Here is a 19,983-nt window from a genome sequence, read left to right as displayed (position 1 = left end):
GAATAACGTGCTATGTTAATGTATCATGGATATCTAGCTAAAAATGTATTAATACAATGTTTATTGTTGTCTTAAAATCTTCACCTAATAGTAAATATTTCAGTCACTTTACTGGTAATTTTAGGAGCTGGTTATACTGGACTTGATGAAGTGCTATTCAACCATTTGTTCTTGAGGATTAGTTATTTTCAACTTTATATCTGTTTCAAACAATATCCATAGTGATATATTCAGGAGTTGAATATGAAGACATTGTGAACTACAACATCAACTCGAATAATATTTGACAGATTATGAATCATTACCAGACCAGAAAAAAAAAAAAAACCTGCAACTTCTGCAACCTCCGGCTGATGGCTTGTTGTCTACTGGAGTCACATTTCCTTCATGTTGACTATGCATCAACCAAAACGATATCTAGAGGTGGATAATATATTCATTGTCAAAGTAAATTTCTTTTGAAGTGAAGGGGTTTTCATCATGACTAAAGATGGGTAAATATGGTTAAAATTGCCAATTTTTGTAGGTTTATAAATCTGTAATAAATACAGAAACTGTCGAGTTACAAGATGAGGAACAATGGCACTAACCCCTTGTCTTAGTTTTATATATGCACAGTGTATGTTAATGGTATGGTTAGATTTATGTTTCCTGGAACACAGCTTTGGCTTTTGTGTCAGTTTCAGAATATACAATGCGATAGGAAGACATAAATAACAACAGACAAAACAGCCATGTTTTATTGGGTTTGTACCTTATTCATTTATTTGATATGAAAACATAAAAAAATAATAAAAAAAGGACATTTTCACAGTTTAAGGGCTCACGTTAATCAGTCATTTTTTGCCTTAAAGTAAAGTGCCTATTTCAGCTGCCACATCATTTTGTGGTTGCTGGAGAATCTTCAGAAAAGTTTTCCTCACTGAAAAGAAGTGATAAATGTGACATGGATCAGTAGTTTTGTGAATGTAATAAAAAAACATGTCCCCCTTTTGCAGAGTTTGGAATTTCACCCGCAGCTAAACCGCTCTTTCAAGTCATATGTAAAATTAAATTGTCATTGCTTCATAAGCCGATTCAAAACATCAAACCCTGCAAGATAAGATTTCCATTTATCACAACTTCATCACTTTTCCTTCCAGTATAATCAGGAAGCATTTCAGAAGAACATGTAAGAAATAAATTATCTGTCCCCGTTTGAAGTGAAAGCAAGAGGAAAAAGCTGAGTGGTTGTTTCCACTCTTTAAGCTACTTTTTGCTCATTTTTGTGCATGTTTACGTATGTGTCCCTTTTAATGCTCGTCAAATTGTTTTACTCTCACCTGATTCACAGAAATGTTGAGCTCTTTGTTGGTTTAGCTTCTCTTTGATTCTTTGTAACGAGTATGCAAAATCAGCCAGAACCCAAAACGCAGCCAAGACCAGAGATCAGATCAAAAAAGTTTATTACTAAATAAAGGGAAGGGGGTGGGTTCCACAGGGAGCGGTCACACTGGTGAGTGAGGAAGTGGGGGACCAGAGGGGTCGGGGATCCAGCTTGGAGAGGGTAGGGTGAAAGGGCAGAGGGGGGCCGCGGGGACTCAGGGAGGAACTAGATGACAGGGACAAAATCCACAAACCAGAGGCTAGTCGTTAACACAGTCCAGGGTCATGCACAGGGGTTTCTCAGGCAAGGTAATCCAATAGACAGCAACCAGGAGGCAGGGTCAGGACCAGGCAGGGTTCAGCAACAGGAGGGCACAATCTTCAGAGCAGAGGGAAAAGGCAAAATCAGTGGTCAAAAAACAGGCAGGATCAGGAAACCAGTAGACTACTTGGAACATGGACAAGGTTTGAAAGCTGTGACAGTGGCAACAGACGATCTCACACTGACGAGCAGCTGTTTAAATAGGGAGCAGCACAGAGCAGGTGAGGGTAATGAGTATTCAGCACACTGAAGGTGGAGCTGAAGGGCTGAAATCATGACATTCTTAGTGGGATTTGCATCTATTCTTGCCCTCTTAGTTTCAGTGGTTTTACTTCTCTTATTAGTGAATTTCTTTTTCAGTTTGTTTGGTTGTTTAATTTTTGGTTGACTTTCCTCCAAAAAATGGCTCTGAATCAGGGTCTGAGTTGTATTCTTGGCTATAATCAATCTACTGACACACATTGACACTGAAACACCCAGAAAACACATCAGCTGACAGGATGGGATAAATTGTGACACTTCAAATTTATATTCTTCCGAACTTTTGAACTCTTGCTTTTTCAGCTGCTCTGTGAGCATTTTCAATGTCGGAGTTAAAAATAAGAAAATAAATGTAATGTTGTTTTCTTTGCTTGCTTTGTTTCTTTGTTGTTTTTTTTGTTGTTATTTTTTTATCATCGTGTCAAATAGAATCCAAGAAATAACTGAAGAAGAAGAAAAGCAGAGTTGAGTCGACATAAAGTGGTGCCTTCACAAAGAGTCCCGCATTTCTTTCAAGCTTTCCACAGATCAATGACTGATCTATTAATATTTCCCTAAGACAGACAACAAGATATTTTTATTTACTGAGCACCTGAATAAATTTAGAACTTTGACTTTGATGCATCATTTTGACGCGCACTGTTAGATTTAGATCTATCAACATGATTTCCTTTTTTTTCTTCATTTAAACAGTCATCAGTTATTCAGGTAAACCGATCATCCCAACTAACAGAACAGCATTTATACAGGCTGATATTCTTCATAGCCTGACCTCCCCTTTCCGTCGTAATGAATTATTTCCCCTTTCTTTGATTCATTCATTATGTTTTAGCAGTTTGTTTTTTTTAATAAAGCTTTTTTTTTCCAATATATTGTGCTTTCATCTATGCACATGTAATCATAACCCATGCACCTTTTTGCTTTGACAGATTGCAATTATAAGCTTAGCAATTTGTAGTTTTCTATATATCTTAGCTAATAAAAATCAAGACCAAGAAACACAGCAGACAGGTCAGGATTAAAGGTGGTGCAGTTTCCTCAGGGCTAAGCTGAGAGGATCCCACAGAGCTCTGTTCGACCCATCATGGCTAAAAACACAATGAGGAAAGTTCTTACTGAGTGTATCATTATGGAGGTGCTGCTGAGATCTACTGCCCAAGCTACTCTCAACGGCTCCCATGAGGTGGTAGAATCTTTTAGCAGGACGCCTATTAATGGGGCACTTAACAAATCTGGTTTTTATGGAAGAGTATAAAGAAAAAAACCATGAGAAAGCTGTTGAAAAATCACCACCACTGCGAAGGGAACAGGGAAAACACTTTGAAGACTGGGGCTATGACACAACAACCATGACGATTTTCAAGGGTACCAACCAGTTTTTCAAATGCAGTGTCTAAATATTTCAGTCAAAGGGCAAAAGCAAACTGCTACTTTAACCACGACCTGGTCTATCACAGAAATGTTATGATGCCAAACGAGTGTAACAACGTTTGGGTGCCAGGCAGTGCATTAGGAGACTGTTTCTTTTTTTCCTTTTTTGGCGTCTTCACCCTTTAAAAGATTAAATACCTCATAAAGCTTGTTTTCTTTGCCTCTTCCACTTGTTTTAAGTTGATGACCCCTTCAGTGCCCATCACTCTTCTTAAGATATTTGATCCTGTGTGACATCTATTATCACTTCCACCAAGTGTATCTGCTTGCACCCATAAAAGCAGCATAATGGCTGTTTGTAAATCTACATTTTATTTAAAATCCACCCCATCTTTTTCTACTGTTGCAGTTAAGATGTCGAAAAGCTAACTACTTAAACAGATAAATGTAGAAGCAAGAAAACAGAACTGCTGTATATTCTTTTTAAATATTTTTAAGTATAGTTACACAGCGTTTTCACACACCTTTGCGCCCTTGAGAAGGTGCTGCATCCTTAGATTTTATTTTCTTTCCATACAAAAGGAATGTGAATGTGTTGCTGAAAAGAGCTTGATGGAGAAGAGAAAAAAGTGAATAAACAAAAACTTAATAAACTTATTGTTCTTCTTTGTTATTCTCTCACCTTTACGTTTCCACTCACTGTTGACACACATGATCTTCTGTTCAAAGGTTTTTAATATCCCCAAACCTGGGGAAAAACATTGATCATGAGCAGTTCTCATGTATTATGACTCTAAGCAAAACAAAGCAAAATTACACATGGATAACTAATTTATGTATTTTTTTTATGTAGATAAAACACCACCAGGATTCAACTGAAGACCTTGCAAACCTCCTAAATATCTTCTTCAGAAAGATTATTTGGAGCCATGACTGAAGACGACTTTAAAGCACTGAAAGAAGATTCTTAAAATGTGAATTACTTTTGCAGTTCTGCTGAACATTTTGATATGTTCTCACAAGTAAAATCGAAGCTATTTTACTTATGAGACTTGTTTGATAATTGATCTTTATATTTAAAACCTTGAAAGCCCTGAGGAAAAACAAACTCACACCGTTTTGCTGATGTGCAAATGTGACACATTACTTGTCAAAACATGCAGAGTTTCTGAGATGTGAATATTCTTAAGAAGAATCCTGGGATTGAAGAGTCAACTTCCTTTACTAAATCCTCCAAAATCACTGCACCTACTTTAACCTGATCCAATAAAGATTTGGTCTGTTTAATGCAGATGCAGTCAGCAAGCTTGGTAGATTATTAGCAACAGAAATCAAATTGTGAATGAAGTAAGTAATTAGTTGATTCTAAGTACCTTTTAATTTGATTTGCCAATTTGGAGATACTTTGAAAACGTAGATAAAATCATGATTGGACTTTGACTACATGCCAGATCAGATCTTCTGGATTTGAAGATTGGCAGCTCTGTGGCTCAAGTCTGCAAGTTGCCATAAAGGATTGAAACATCAAAAATAGAATTCCTAAAAATGTTCCATTTTAAATTTGTAAAAATGTAAAAATACAAGAAAAAATAATGCCACACAGAGCAAATTTATTATTCTCCTCTTAATAAGTCTTGTCAAAACTTGTACATCAGAACAGATAACTTATGGTCCCTAACATATTGTTGATTATTCTTCTAATGTTGAGCATTATTCTGTGGCATAAATTACATTTCTTTTGCAAAATGGGAATTGCTGCTGTCCATTTATATTAACATAGAATTCACTGAATTCAAATATCACCTTGTTTTTAACCACAGACAGCAGAGGAAGTCAGTAGAAATACGCTGAAATTTTGACCAACATTGCGCATTTACACACATCCTCCACACCACCAGAGATCTGCTACGTGAGGCCTGTTCTCACCACAGTCAGGATATGATACCAAAAGGGTTGTGATGGCAATTTGAAGATAATATAGCCCTCTGCATATAAATACTGTTTTGTTGCTACAAAACAAATAAATCAAGCAATAAATGTTAAATGTTGCTATCATTATCAGCATACAGAAGCTCTAAAATAACCTAAAACATTTGGTAACACTTTATTTGAAGGGGTGTGCATAAGACTGACATGACACTGTCATAAACATGACATAACACCTGTCATGATCATAAAGAAGTCTTTATGAGTGTTTGTGACTGTTGTCATGAAGTGTCATTCAGTAAATAATGACATTTTTAATGCAAAGTTGCTCTAAAAGTTACATTGAAAGTCCATTAAAAATGCCAACATTGCATTAAATTATCATCATCTACAAAATCGTGCAAAGTTGGCATTTTTAATGGATTTTAAAAATCTTGTAGCAGTACTTCTGTGTAAAGCAATCATTTAATGAGGCTCCTTTCACCCTCCAGGCTTAATTTGTTGTTACCAACGTGTTTTCCTTATCTTCAAAATCGGCTTATTTAGGATAAGTTACATTAAAACAAAGATCATAAGCTCATAAATAGGTATGTTGGATAGTATTTTGTATTCAGATTCAAAAGTCCTTCATATTTTGTTAAAGGATTTTTGCCATTTAATTTATAGAGCTGAGGGGTATATTTGATTTCTTTCTGCAGTTTGAAGCTTTTCCACATCTTCAGGTGTACAAGTAAGCTTTTGGGCTTCCATGACTCTTGCCCAGTCAGTCTATGTCCTTTCATAAAATTCCCTTGGACCTCAGCAGTGTCAGAGAAAGACCTTTAAAATGTCCTATTATCCCAGGCTCACATTCTTCTCTTGGCTTTCTTGCAGACGTATTGCCAAGGGAGTTTCAGTGCTCACTCATGGGGCGATGGCTCTACGGAGGGACCAGGGGGCCAACAGTCGAGCCCAGTATGCAGGGAACTGCCAGAGTGATGGAAACCAGACCCACCGAGTGCCAGACAGGATCAGGTGAGAGGGGGAAAACAGGGCTGAGGGGATGCCTTTGATTATTATTGCAATAAAAAGCTTCAGCTTGAAAGAGTGAATGTCATTCCATACATTTGATGAGGCATCTGAATTCAGAGCAAAGAAATGCATTGCTTAGATCTCACAAGTCTCAGTGAAAGTTTCAAATGAAGGTGGCTTAACATTGTTCTGTGTTTTGAATTTTGTACGTGTTTTGTGCTGACCTGCACCGATTGAGAGTCTCTGAGTGTGATGCTTTTGGAGCTGGGTTATGTTTTACCGCTGTTTGTTTTCCAGTAATATTGAATTAATTTTTTCAGTGTCATTTTAAGGAATAAAACAGAGAAAAACAAGACATTAAAAGTTCTTTGCTGCAACCAGAAAAAAAAACAAAAAAACAACTATAAATCTATTATTTAGAAATAAGCTGCTGGCAGAAATCATCCTGGGAAGTCGTTTTTTTTAAACACCTTATTCATTCAGAGTCAACAATAGATGTGTTTTTGGTTTTCTGTTTAAACTACAAACAAAATATATTAAACAGGGAACACTATTAATACCGGTTTTATTATTACAAATAACCACGTTAACTAAAAAAGCTATTTTCAAATTTTAATTTCCAAAGGGAAAAATAAAATACATAAAACAAAGATGCAATACAAGCTTTTCATTTTTATTTATTTAGGTGATGCAAACTTCTGCACAATCTCTGAGACTTTCAAACATTCACATTTTAGAGAATTTAATGTTCCTGTCCAGAGGGAATGCAGATATGAGGAAGGGACATGTTCCAGGTTTTAACTGCATGCTTGATTGGCTGCTGCTCTCTGGCCCAATGCCCTCAGGGAACAGTTTGGAGGAGTCCGATTTTCCTGTTTTCAGCTGACGGCGTTACAGGAGCTGTCTGTTAACCTGCTGCCACTCTGACTCTGGAGATTTGAATTCAAATGTACAAATGCCACTGTTAGAGAATTGAGTGGTGGAATATTCCAAAATGTACTAAAATGTATATATTTATGAGGAACTTTTTTTTTTCTTTTTTTTTTTAAGTGCAATTCCTGAGGCTGAGGCCTAACTTGTTTTCTGAAATGTAATTCTTTATTCAGAGTGTTATTTCTGATCTGGAACACGAAACCAACAACACTTACAAAAAATGAATTTTTCAGAGACAGTAGAGTGATGACGGCATAGCATTTTTCAAACACAAACAAGATTTCAGAAGCCAGATGAATAGACACCACAGGTTGCATTCCTGTTCTTTTTTATAAAGTTAGCAGTTTCACTTCAGAAATCGGTGAAACGTTCTATGCCCATCACAGCCTTGCTTTTATATTCTCTCAATCAGCGACAGGGTTGTCTGTCATGCTGACAGGTATTGTGGCTCAAGGCAGTCTTGTTGAAAAGCAGAGATAGTCCCCCGTACTGCTGCATGAATGACACTTGTAATACATGGAGGATTTTATTCTCAAGTGATGCACCCTTTCTCTCAAATGTTTCTGTTTTGACAAAAGTGAAGTTGAAGCTGGTACAATTGTGAAGCTACATTCATATGTAAATATGTAAGAATTTAGGACACAAACAATTTCTCACTTTGTCTGAATAAAAAAATAAATAAAAATATATTGTGTTCGCAAAACAGCTTTGCAATATGGCTGCACATGAGCCCCTGCTGCCCCTGGTCATATTCATAAATCATTGGCTACATCACTCTCATGGCTAATGAAACCTAAACTGGCTTACTCTTTAGATTTGACATCTCTGCAGTTTGATCGTTACCTAAAGCTGGTGGCCTGGAAACCTAACAATAGCATGCTCTCTTAAACACTCTTATGTCATCTTAGCCCTTTCGGAAATCACAACTCGACTGCCAGAAACTATCTCAGTCCCAGTTTGAAGTGTTTGTGAATGAACCGACAGTCTCTCTGCAGTTTACTGTTTCTCTTTACTTGTAACTGCAGCTGTAAGCATGTAATAAGCATACAAGATGATGAGAAATACAAAGTAGAGTTTACAGGAAAAGGGGGAAATTTTCTTAATATTTTTAGAGAAACTATGAATGGCCATGTTTTGTTTTCTCAAATGAAGTAAAGGTTTTATAATCCGCAAATTGTGCCTTTAAGAACCTGCAGTCATAGTAGGGTAATCCAGTCCAGGTTTGTGCATTTATTGCAGCATGTGTGGTTTCCTTTGTAATTGAGGGTTGTCAGCCAATCAGACGAAATGTCTTCTTTAGGTAACTCAATATGACAACACAGCTCAAAAACTACCTTCTTTCTTGCAGTGAAATGAGTCTCAAACAGATGTAATGATGGTTCAGGTAACAGCGCACAACTCCATGCCTAAGTCCCCTAAAAGCTCATGGCACCTGGACAGATGAGAAGTATCACAAGATCTTATGGCAGTATCCACTTGGAACTGTATCTATCTCCATAATCTGAGCACTTCATAGAAAAGGTTGGCTCTCCTACATGATCTCTTATTCATCAATCCACTGATCAGAGATAATAGAAATGTGACAAAAGCTTTGCTCCCCTCAAGTGTGAAATTGCAGCCGAGGCTTTCTGTTTCATGAGCCAGAAATGTTGAATCAAGTAGCATTTCAACGGTTTTTGTCATCATCACCAGACTCAGTAAAATCAAAATCTGTCATCGGAAAGTTTGAGATTTTCAGCTTCAAAGAAATGCTGCATTAACTGTTTTTTTTTTTTGTTTTGTTTTGTTTTTTTCCACAGTTTATTGGATGCATGCATTCTAGGAAGTTACTGTACTTTGAATACTCTCATGTTTTTGAATGTTTTGCATACAGCAAGATTGCATACTCACACATAAAAACTAAAATATGTTTCACAGATCAACCTGCTACTGCATGCATATCATAAAACATAAAAACAACACAACTGATCACCATGAATACTGTTCCATAGCAAGCATGCTCAAACAAATCTTGAAGGGCCTCAAATAAATCCTTCATTCTAAGGTCTTTAAATAACTCAAGCATCACAGGAATTAGAAAGAAAAACAGAAAAGTTCCTTTCAGTTTAGCAAAACAACCAACCCCTTCACTATGTTTGATAATCAGATATATTGAAAATATAGATAGGAAGCTGTTTATGTTGGTATTAGCTGTCTATGACTGACACCATTTTTTATTTAGTATAAAATACTAAATAAAGAGAAAATTAGCTGCATTTAAAACTAAAACCACTTTTGGAAAAAAACGGCATTCTTGAACCTACGAGAACTCATACTTGGACAACTGGCACTTGTAGACAGTAAATCTCTAAATGCTTCATTTAATTTGTAATTTTTGTTTAAACCAGACAGCACTTTGTCTTTTACAGAGTGTACAATAAACCTTGATATTGTCATCTTTGGTTCATGCAAATTCAAAATAGAGTATGAATTTCCAGCTAGAAAACATGCAGCAGTTTTTCCCACATGTCGTTTTTCATCACAAGTCCGAAATGCAGGCACTGCTCTCTCTGTCTTCTTCACCCCATCAATTTTGTTGTGTGTCCATCTGAGTCTGGTCGTTTACTCTCTCTACACAATCACTATTGGTGGAAATATGGTTCAGCACCACTTCCCCTTAGCTTCAAAATTAGTTATTTGCTTTCCCCGGTGTTGAGAGCCCAGTTACTATCTGTCCACCATGTGCCCAGTCCGTGTGTCTCAGCTTTATGGGTTTTCTTATTGTCTTCTGAAATGAGTCGGTGAGTGTGAGGGTGATGGTTATGGTTATGATGGTGTTACTGGGATGGCAAGCAGTGCATTTGTGAGTGTGCTGTGATTATAGTTGTGGAGTCAAAACACAGTCATGCATGAAGCTGGTGTTGAATGTAAAAGTGGAGGAGATATGATTACCAGTCTTTCCTGGCTGGGTTGATTGGTAAGGATAGCATCACTTGATAAACAAAGCGGTTCCGGTTCAGGGCTGGTGGAAGACTGGTTTTAATATGTTTTAGTATAAGAAATAAAGGTGACTGTCAGCTATGTCTTAACCGGATTATGACTCGTATTGATAATTCATCAAATTTTTATATTAAATTCGAATTAAAATTTTTATTTAATCTCAAGACATTTGGCTAAGAGGGCTCAGCCTTTTTATTGCCCAAAGCTAGACAAGTGATATATCTACATTACTAAATAAACAGGTTCATTCTGTTTCATGTTGTAATGAAACAACATTTCCATACCAGTGTTTGGAAAGCCGGTATGGATTTTACAGCATTCTTTACTGCTTGGCTCCAAATGTACAATTACCTCTCTGGTTTGGTCTATGTTGGGTGACAAGAACCTTCACCTGTTGTGCAGGTGCCCTTAACTACCATGCTAAATCTTATATGGATGATAGTTTCATGGCACAAAAACCTGTCCCTTTTGCAAACCCACATGACCTCCAGTAATCTCAAAGACTGGAGTTACTTTCTTTCATTGGCATCCTTTTGACTTTTGTGACATTCACTTACTGTATTGATTCACTGTAGGATCTTCTGGCATTTGCCTGATAAAACCTCCTTATGTCATTTGGGGGCTATTCTCACAACTCTTTAGTAACAGTTCCTCTTCTGCTGCAGTCTGTGAGAAAGGAGAATATGTGTAATCATCTTTAGGAGGACAGACAGATAAAACATATTTAACTTTCGAACTCTAAATCTTTACTTGTGCTTCCCTTTTTAAAAGATCAAAGTCTACTGTCCGAGTTCACATACTGAGCAGTTATATCTGCTGTGAAGCTTTTCTATATATATATATATATATATATATATATATATATATATATATATATATATATAAATGTTTCTGTATTTTGTTTTAAAGAAACCAACATTAAATGAAAGCAACCATTACTCTTGCTGACTACTGAACAATAGTGTTTTTATTCACAACAACCCCCCCCTGACAGTTGGCTGAGGTGGCTTGGAAGCAAAGCACAATAAATAAAATTAAGTATAATAAATTACTATGAAAATATGAAACCACTTAAAACTAAATTCATTTAAAGCTGATGTTATTATAGAGATTTATTAACTTAGTTTCAAAAGTAATGAGATCAGAGTTTAAATCGTTGCTTCTCCACACATAGTTTCACACCATACCTCATAAATCATTTGCACGAGGATGCAAAGTGTGGTTAAACAGCCTCATCAACATTGCGCTTTATCTTTTAATGAGAGGCGTTTGAAAACAACCTTCACACATTTCGCTGTTGTCCTTCCTAAAAGTCTGTATCGACGAGTCTGTTGGCTTTTTGTGTGTGCTAACAGCTAAAACCAATGTGTATTTAAGAAAAAAAGCATCACTGTCACAGCCTCGTGACCCTAATCATTCACCAAGAAGCCAGAAAGTCTCCGCAGTACAATCTGCACAGAAGGCTGCACAAATATCAGGACGTGCACACACAGGGAAAAAAAGAGATGTGTGAGAGGACTTGAAAGGCAGGAAATGTGTGTCATGCAAGTTTGGCAGGCAGAGCTCGAGACGTGTCGAGGGGAAGGATGGATGAGGGAAGTGAGGGAGTAAATGGAAGACAGAGATGACAGGAGACAGAGGCAGAGATAACGGTGGTGGTGATGTGGCTGTCTACTCGGAAATCATTTTGCAACTTCAAGCTATACAATTACAACCAACGGCAGTGAGCCAGAATGCAAACTTGTGCAATTAGATAAATGAATGCATGACAAACCACAGAGAGCAGTCAGAATATGGCATTTAAAATATGTGCAAAAGAACAATCTGCAGCTCACTGGAACTCACTAAAACACAATGGGAAAATCTAATATCCTAGTGCCTATAGCCAGAACAACTAAAGTTATAAATGTTTTGTAAATAGTGACTGGAAACTTGACATTTATATTATCTTTATTGTAAATACATTGTTTTTCCTTTCTGTTGCGAGATAGTTAACATTATCTAAATATCATCTATGCTGATTGAAGACTATAAATACATAAAAATCAAGTGCCAAACAATTTTCATGCTGCTATTAACAAAAGAAAACCTAAATGTCACTTGATTCTAAAATAACAGCAAAATCTGCGTTTCGACCTCTGCCCGATTGTTTCTGTAATCTACAAACACCGAACAGAAAGATTAAAGGCTGAGAAGTGGATTATCCTGCTACAGAGGTTTTTGGAAGATTGAAGTAACACTTCTGTTCCTTTGAGACCAAGATGTTCCATATGAAGAAATGCTAAAGCATTATTTATTTTTTGACAAATATTCAAAAGAATCATTCATTTTTGTGAGTAGCATCAGAAAATTGATTAAACTTTCAGGTAATAAGCTTTTCTTACAGGGCCATCACAACTTTGTGTGATGGTGCTGAGTTTGTACTGTAATTGGTGGGTTCCTGGTTCAAATCCTGACTCCATTTGTCATCCGTGTGTGAATGGGTGAATGACTGAATGTAGTGGGAAGCGGTTTGGGGTGCACTGGCTTGATAAAGCAAAATACAAGTACAAGACTTTTACCCATTTGATATGTAAATGTCTGTTGCAGTTCCAGACATTTACATATCTGGAACTGTATCAATTAAAAACTACAGTTTAAAGGAGAGTCAAGCCGAAACTGACTAAGTCACCAGTTCTTTAGAAGGTAGCAATAAATATCATTAGGACAATCATGCATGTTTACCTGTACAACACATAGAAAGACAGGATTCATAATCAAATCCTCATTGTACTATAGTGTAAATATTTAGGAGTTATGATTGACCATGTTCTTTATTGAAAAAGCATCACTGATCAAAAGAAACAAAATATTTCCCTTCGACAGCTGAGGTGCTTTTGAGCAAGTAAAGACATTCTTGTTGTGTTTTATTCCTCAGTGTTTTGCAGTTCTGCAAAACTGATATGAAAAAAGTTTCCTGTTAAAAATTCTTTAATATTTCCATCAAGTGAAAATTAGCTCCAAGATTGAGGACCACCCATTTCAAATATTTTGTTGAGATTAGCTAAAAACATTGTCTTTGACCCTGACCACTCTGCTGTCATCTGGTCAAAGATACATGGTTCCACAGTTTAAATAAGCCTAACAGAGAAATGCTTTTGTACATTAGTCAATCCCCAGTGTGGAATGCCGTTACCTTTCTGCTGTACCAGGGACACATCTGAAATTTGCAGCACACTGGCCCTTGAAGACTGATATTGAAAAGTCCTGGTATGAGTCAACAACGATCCTGCATTTTCACACATCCCATTCCGACCCTGGCATCTTGTGTCTGACCTGAGAGTGAACGGTGATCTGTCTGGGCTTCAGTGATCATGAATAAATAGTCTTTCCAGTGTACTGGAAATGTTAGTGTGTGAGAAGAGTTTACAATAATTTATACCAAGAATGAAACAAAAGAAATGTTATTCAGAATGGTATGTGAGACTTTTTCTTCAGTCGTGCAACATACCTTATATTGTAACCTCTCTGGGAAATATTATGAGTCTAAATGTTTATAGTATGTCTTTGCTAGGATTTAAAATTTTAAATCCACCTCCATACCTGGTGAGGATGAATGTGTGTTATTTCTCTTTAAATCTAAAAATATATGCTTCATAGGTGGGCAATGGGTTGAGTCTTTGTGCGTCCTTCCTATATTTTCTCACCTTGATTTTGTCGTTTGTTTATAAGAAAGAGAATGAATTTGTAAAGCAGCACCCACGAACATTCATTGCCAGCCAGAAATAATTGTAATTTTTGTTCAGAACACAAACTTTGTGCTTTGAAATCCCTTCAACATTGTTTTCTGTTGTTACTTATCTATTTAACATTTTAATTGGTCATTTGGAGCTTTTTAAGAAATAAATTAATGATTTTCAGTCTACAATTAGATTTAGGGAATGAGTTATTGCATAAATTGAGAGTTTGTTTTACCTATTCTGCAAATGTGCAAAAAAGTAATAATTGGCATAAATATTCGGTAAGTTGTGACATACTGTCTCCGTTATGCTTAGTAAGATTCTTTGTATCTGATGAGCCTTGAAACTCCACACAGCTGGGTCTGTCACACTTTTTAAATTTGTAGATGTCATTTTACCTCAGCACCTGAGTGTTAGCTCCCTTTTACCACATGATAGTCTCTTGACAAATTGAGAGTCTCATCAGATTAAACCAGGTAAAATCCCCAGTTATTCTTAAACGGAACCAATAGAGGGACTTCATTCAACCACTCCAAAGTCAAGAAGGTTTGAAAATGAGTTTGGAAGGATTTAATCCTTTTCGACAGATAATCATGCGGTGTATTGTATGAGAATATGTAAAATGGGGATATGTTAGCTGAATGTCAGATAAAGAATCAAAACAATAAGATACAGCAACATGGAGTAGAATGGTCTGTGCATTCCTTTATGTAAGACATGCAGGGATAAGTGCGATGTAAGGAAAGTATTCACTCAGAAGTAAAAAAAACAAAACAAAACAGTACAGTAAAAATTTATTTTAAAGAAATTTGACTTGGAAACAGAAAAAATAAGTGTGGTTTAAGGAAATAAATGGACAGACATGAAATAGAAAATAAAGCAATAAAAAAGAGATAACTGGAGTGGACTGGTGAAACATATTTTAGCTAATTTAGCTGAAACTAAATTGTATAATTTCAGGAAACTCATATCAGCAACTAAATTACGTCATACTGTTTTTACTTTTGCTTTTAAGCTTTTATGTGCACAAACATTGTATGTAATTTTATTGATGAGAATCTTTCATAAAATTGCACACAAAAATACTTAGGGCTTCCTCCTCTAGCTCAGATATGTTTTTCTTTCTTTTTTTGCCTGTTTTGCGGCTACATTACATTGCTGTTACACACACTGTAAATGCTCTCTTATCATTGGAATCAGAGAATAATATGTGAATTTCAGCATAAATAAATGATGTTAGTCTCAGCAGAGATTCTGACAACTCATCAGAGAATGTTTGGATTATGGACTTTAACATTCAGGCAGTTTCTGTGTATCTGTTAAGATTTGAACAAAAACCAATAACAACTCATTGCATTGTAGAAGGGGAGATGTTTGACACATTTATGTGCACCTTGCACTAAATCAGTTCCATTAATTTCCACTCTGTTTCCTTTATTTGCGCTTTAAAAAAAATTAATAGTTAAAAATAACTATGAAAAGCTTGTGTTAACCAGAGCTGCATGAGCATAATTTGTCCATGACACAGACACGTTACATTTTTAATATTTTTGCTTCAACAACAGTATAAACCAACAAAATGTTTTAAAATGTACCCAAATTTAGACCAAGTAGAAACACTGAGTTCTTTTAAATTAAAATTTCTGCTTCTGGGCTCTAGTCACCTTGATGAATTGCAGCCCATCTATTTGGTTTCTTTTGTTCAGTTGGAAAATGATATCCATGAACTTTTGTTAATCTCGTTCATGCAGCATGTTTTTAAGCCACTCATAGTCTATGCTCATTATCAGTGGTCCTTTTTCCACTCTGCTAGGCTCTCTATAACCACCTTCATATTATACTCTGTGTGCAAAAATACTGGCTTGCAGTTTACCGCTGCACAGTGCAACACAAAACCTCCTGCATGTAAATACGAGGCAGAGTTAGGGTTATTGAGATTCAACTTTTCACACTGTGCTAAAAACAATAATGGTCTTCTTCTGGACATTGAAGCACAGGAAAATGGACATCTAAAACACCAGAAGGTTTATCAAGAGGTTTTGTCTTTTTTAAAAATCACTTGAATGTTTCATGAATTCCTCCTACAGATTCAGCTTCAAGCTTCTTCACCTAAATGCCTTGAAATATTATCTGTATATCCATTTGTTAAATTACGGTGTAAGGAAATCAGTCAGCTTAAATAAAAACACATATGGGAAAGTGTTTATATCTTTTTTGTTCTTCAGTTTCAAATCTTCTATCAAGTTGGCAAAATTTATTTGAAGGTTTTGTAGCCATTCAGTCTTTTCTGTTCCATGTAAAGTGTCTGCTCTAAATCTAGACGTATGCACCTGATGGTTTCCAGTCTTAATGTGACAGACAGCTTTTTATAAGTTATGTACTTCCATTTTTTCACATGTATCACTCAACTGCCCCCTCTTGTCTGTCAACTCTGATTTTAAAGATGCATTTCTATGAGAAAGCCTTTTTTCTCTACCCTTTATTTTAGTTGTTGTTTACTTTGTTGGCTTCAAACTCAACATTCTTTTGAGCTTTTCAAGCAGGCCTGAACAATAGGCTTTCTATAGATGTTTCAAACTTTGGTTTGGATTATTGCAATTGATTTTTTTCATTTTGTGACCAATCATAAATATGGCATCTTATTGTACAATTTGTGTGCTTTAAAAAATTAAGAATGTGTGTGAGAGTATCGTGTTTGAAATATTCCCACCCCACAGTTCCTGTAGCTCATCATTTTAGCACCTTTCACTGAAAGATTGGTGCTGAATTTTACGCTATGTTCTCTGACAATGGTCAGTGAAATTTAGTCAAACAACCGTCAAAGTCCAATGAAAAACTGGTTGAAACTTCTACAACTATGTCCTTAGTAATCCCCATCATTTACCAAATCAGAAAAGGTCAAGCTTCAGGTCTTAAAGGGGCATTCACAGAGAAAAACTCCACTCACGCCAGGCTAAAACGAGCCACCCATCATACACTTATACATTTTTCTCAAACCCAGTCGAGACCTTTTCAAATAGAATTGCCAGGAATTATTAATTACTGGACAAATGAGCCTCAATTTACATAAAAAGGATTCATTGCCATTATTTTCAAGAGCATTTTTATATGAGTTGAAAAAAGTCTTTCATTACTTTTCCTTATTCGTGGTCATGATGGTCACAAATCCGGAGGCTCACTGAAACGGCATTCCTTTTAGTCTACATACTGTTTTAGAAACATCAACACATTCAAGGTTTCAAGAGCCACATTTTTTTATTTTTTTCCTGTACAGAATCTTTACATTTCCATTCGTTTTTTAACATGTCTGGTTTGAATTCAAATCCATGTCACCTATGGTTAAAAAACATGAACTGTGCACAATTATGCCCGCAGCAGAATATCTAGACAAATTCAAAGCTTAATTACAAAAAATTAAGTTTTTATTAATGTTATGCTATTAAGAACTGGACTCATATTTTTCATCAATAAATTCCCAGTGAATGAGATGAAATATTAAAAAGATTTGATGATATCACCCTAAGGGAGCATACATTAGCCATGATAGTCATCTTCCTCTTTATCTTAGGAACTTATTCTACAAAGAGGAATGTTTTTACACAATATAAAGCATCATTGTAATTTAAGAAACTTAAAAAACATTGCGATAACTCGTCTTTGTTTTGTTTTTTTAAAGTGTAAAAATGATAACTGTGTAAATCTTCCCCCGTCTTTGAAGTTTCTCTATCTCACTCATTGGTTACTCATTTTTTTCTCCCTCACTCCTAATACTGCCCAATCACATTCCATGTCTGCTCTTCTTCCCTGCCCATCTTTCTCTCCCACTCTACCCCTTCTTGGAAAAGTGGCCTCAAAGACTTCTGATGCATCATCTTGGATTCAAACTATGATAATTGGATTTGGAAGTGTAGGGTCTGCTGGCAAGCAGGATGAGAGGACAGAGGACGGGAACACAATGTAGGAAAAAGAGAAGGAGATAAGGTGCAGCATAGCTGGACGTAAAGAAAAGACAAACAGGAGAGTTGGAAAATGTGTTTGCATCAAAAATGCAATGATGCATAATAACTACAGAGTAGATCAATTTAACAGCTGCACATTATAATTATCAATATTTTGTCTTTGTAGGTTTTAAGCAGTTTTGTAAAGACAGACATAACCTTAGATGATGTATGGGAGCTACCAGATCATTTCCTATAAGTGTTATGGACACCAGCTGATTGGGGCAGGCGAGTGAGTGAGAGTGCATGGTGTGGAGTTTGCAGCCCAGGCACTCATTGCAAACTTCAGCATCTTTTTTTTCTTTCTATTTTTATTTAGCTCGCTTCCTTTTGTGTACAATATTCTATCAACTTTATAATTTCCTGATATTTGTGTATCTTAGTTTCTTTATCACCTTTTTGGTTTGTATTTCAAATCATTTCTTTATTAAGATATGTTCTGCTGGTTGCTTTGTGACATTAATTCAATGTTTGTTTTCATTCAGCTTCTGTTTTCTGTTCCTTGGCTTAGTATTCCCTAAATTATGTCCATCTTCTGGTCTCTCACTAGGCTGTTTTCAGTTCAGTTATTTCTTGTTCCAGTTCTCTGGTTCATCTTTCTGAGAAGGTTTTCTGCTCCCTCATTGAGTCTTTTTGTTATCTTATCTACTCTGCCTTCTGACTGCCTGTCTGGATTTGTTTGTGTAAGCAACTCTGAAATTCTCTTGCTAATTCCCATCCTTTGGATAACAAAACTGATTATTTGCAGCTCCATGTACACATGCAGCACATTCACTCACAAACTAGAAACTGCAATGTGTCTGAATCCAACTGATTGTACTTGTGGCGTTGCAACCTCCATTCTCCTGTGAAACTCTTATCCTGATGCTGTAGTACGCATGCCACTTAAAATCCAGTGCAGTATTGGAAGTAGTGGACACTGCCACCAGCCTTTAAGCAACTCAGAAGTTCTCTACCAATGACACCCTGGGCACAAGTTGGGAGAAAGACACTGCAACCCCAGAAGAGTCACATAGATGTCTCAGGCATGTCCGTCTACTGCTTGGGTCCTAAGATGCAGCAGTTGTTGTTTCATCAGAATCCTCCAGATAGGAGGAAAAATGCACAATATAGTTTCTTTTTATGTGAACTATCTCTGTTAATCAGCTTCACCTGTTTCTTTCCAATCCTCCAAGCATAAAGGTACTTTGATGTTAGCTAAACAAATGATTCCCAAAATGTTTTTATTCGCACTTAATTCAACAACAAATTTTACACCATCACACCTTCTTTACTTCTTTTTGCTCTTAAAATTTCAAGTCAATAAATAATGACTTCACATACTAAGGGGAAAAAGCTTTCCAAACCAACCTAAATCTAAAAGACTGCATTTCAGACAGTTCACAGCATAACACTTTTTTTTTTCGTTTTCTCACTTGACATGTTTTACTTTTATGAACTATGAGCATATCATAAAATGCGGATGACCAACTCAGCTTGCAGCTAGCAGTCACCTCCCTGTGGTGAAAGGCCAACAAGAAGGCACGTTCTCCACAAGAAGCCGGAAAACAATCGCATTACGTGAGACCTTATTTAATCAGTGTGGGAGCCTGCAAATGTTCACCTGATCCCCGCAGGTGAAGAACACAGAATAGGTGCTGCTGATATGCAGTTGACTTGTCACATTTGCTTCATGGTAAATTACTCGTTGTCAGTAGGTATGAAAGGATCTCCTCTGGCTCTGTGACTTCCTCTGCCACCACCGTGGGAGCCGTCGGCTTTGTGGAGCGCATGCAGATGCACTCCGGCACATGAAGACACTCCCCTGATATCCTCGCTGCGACCTGTCCCATCAGCGCTAATAAAGGCAGCCACATCGGTATGATGATGGAAGTGAAGTGCTGGGGTGAATGTGCGGTTGCTGGTTTGTGCCGGAGTCTAACATAAGAACTGCCATTCCTGCTTCTAATCATGAAAATGGGAATGTAAAAGGCACCTTAAATTCTTCCCGACGCTATTTTATGTTTAAATAGCTGCTTCTCTCCCTCAGCTATTACTCCAGTTCCTCCCACTCACTCCTTTTCTTCTTTTCCACCTTTGTCTGCCTTATTATTTGTCT

The 19,983-nt window shown here is 36.6% G+C and overlaps 1 protein-coding gene across 2 annotated transcripts in view; it reads left to right on the top strand.

The window, feature by feature from the left end:
- grin2da (glutamate receptor, ionotropic, N-methyl D-aspartate 2D, a) overlaps positions 1–19,983 on the top strand; it is a 187,858-nt gene that overhangs the window by 96,245 nt on the left and 71,630 nt on the right. For both annotated transcript variants that reach the window (XR_014089670.1, XM_008422705.3), the window contains exon 6: positions 6,119–6,259. Coding sequence is in view for 1 of the 2 variants with exons in the window: in XM_008422705.3 (XP_008420927.2) it covers positions 6,119–6,259 (141 nt within the window). In the remaining variant the exon portion in view is untranslated. The remainder of the gene's footprint in view (positions 1–6,118; positions 6,260–19,983) is intronic.

The sequence above is a fragment of the Poecilia reticulata genome, chromosome 11, assembly GCF_904066995.2.
Source record: "Poecilia reticulata chromosome 11, P_reticulata-male-v2, whole genome shotgun sequence".
Classification (NCBI taxonomy): domain Eukaryota; kingdom Metazoa; phylum Chordata; class Actinopteri; order Cyprinodontiformes; family Poeciliidae; genus Poecilia; species Poecilia reticulata.
This window is presented reverse-complemented; position numbering and strand designations above follow the sequence as displayed.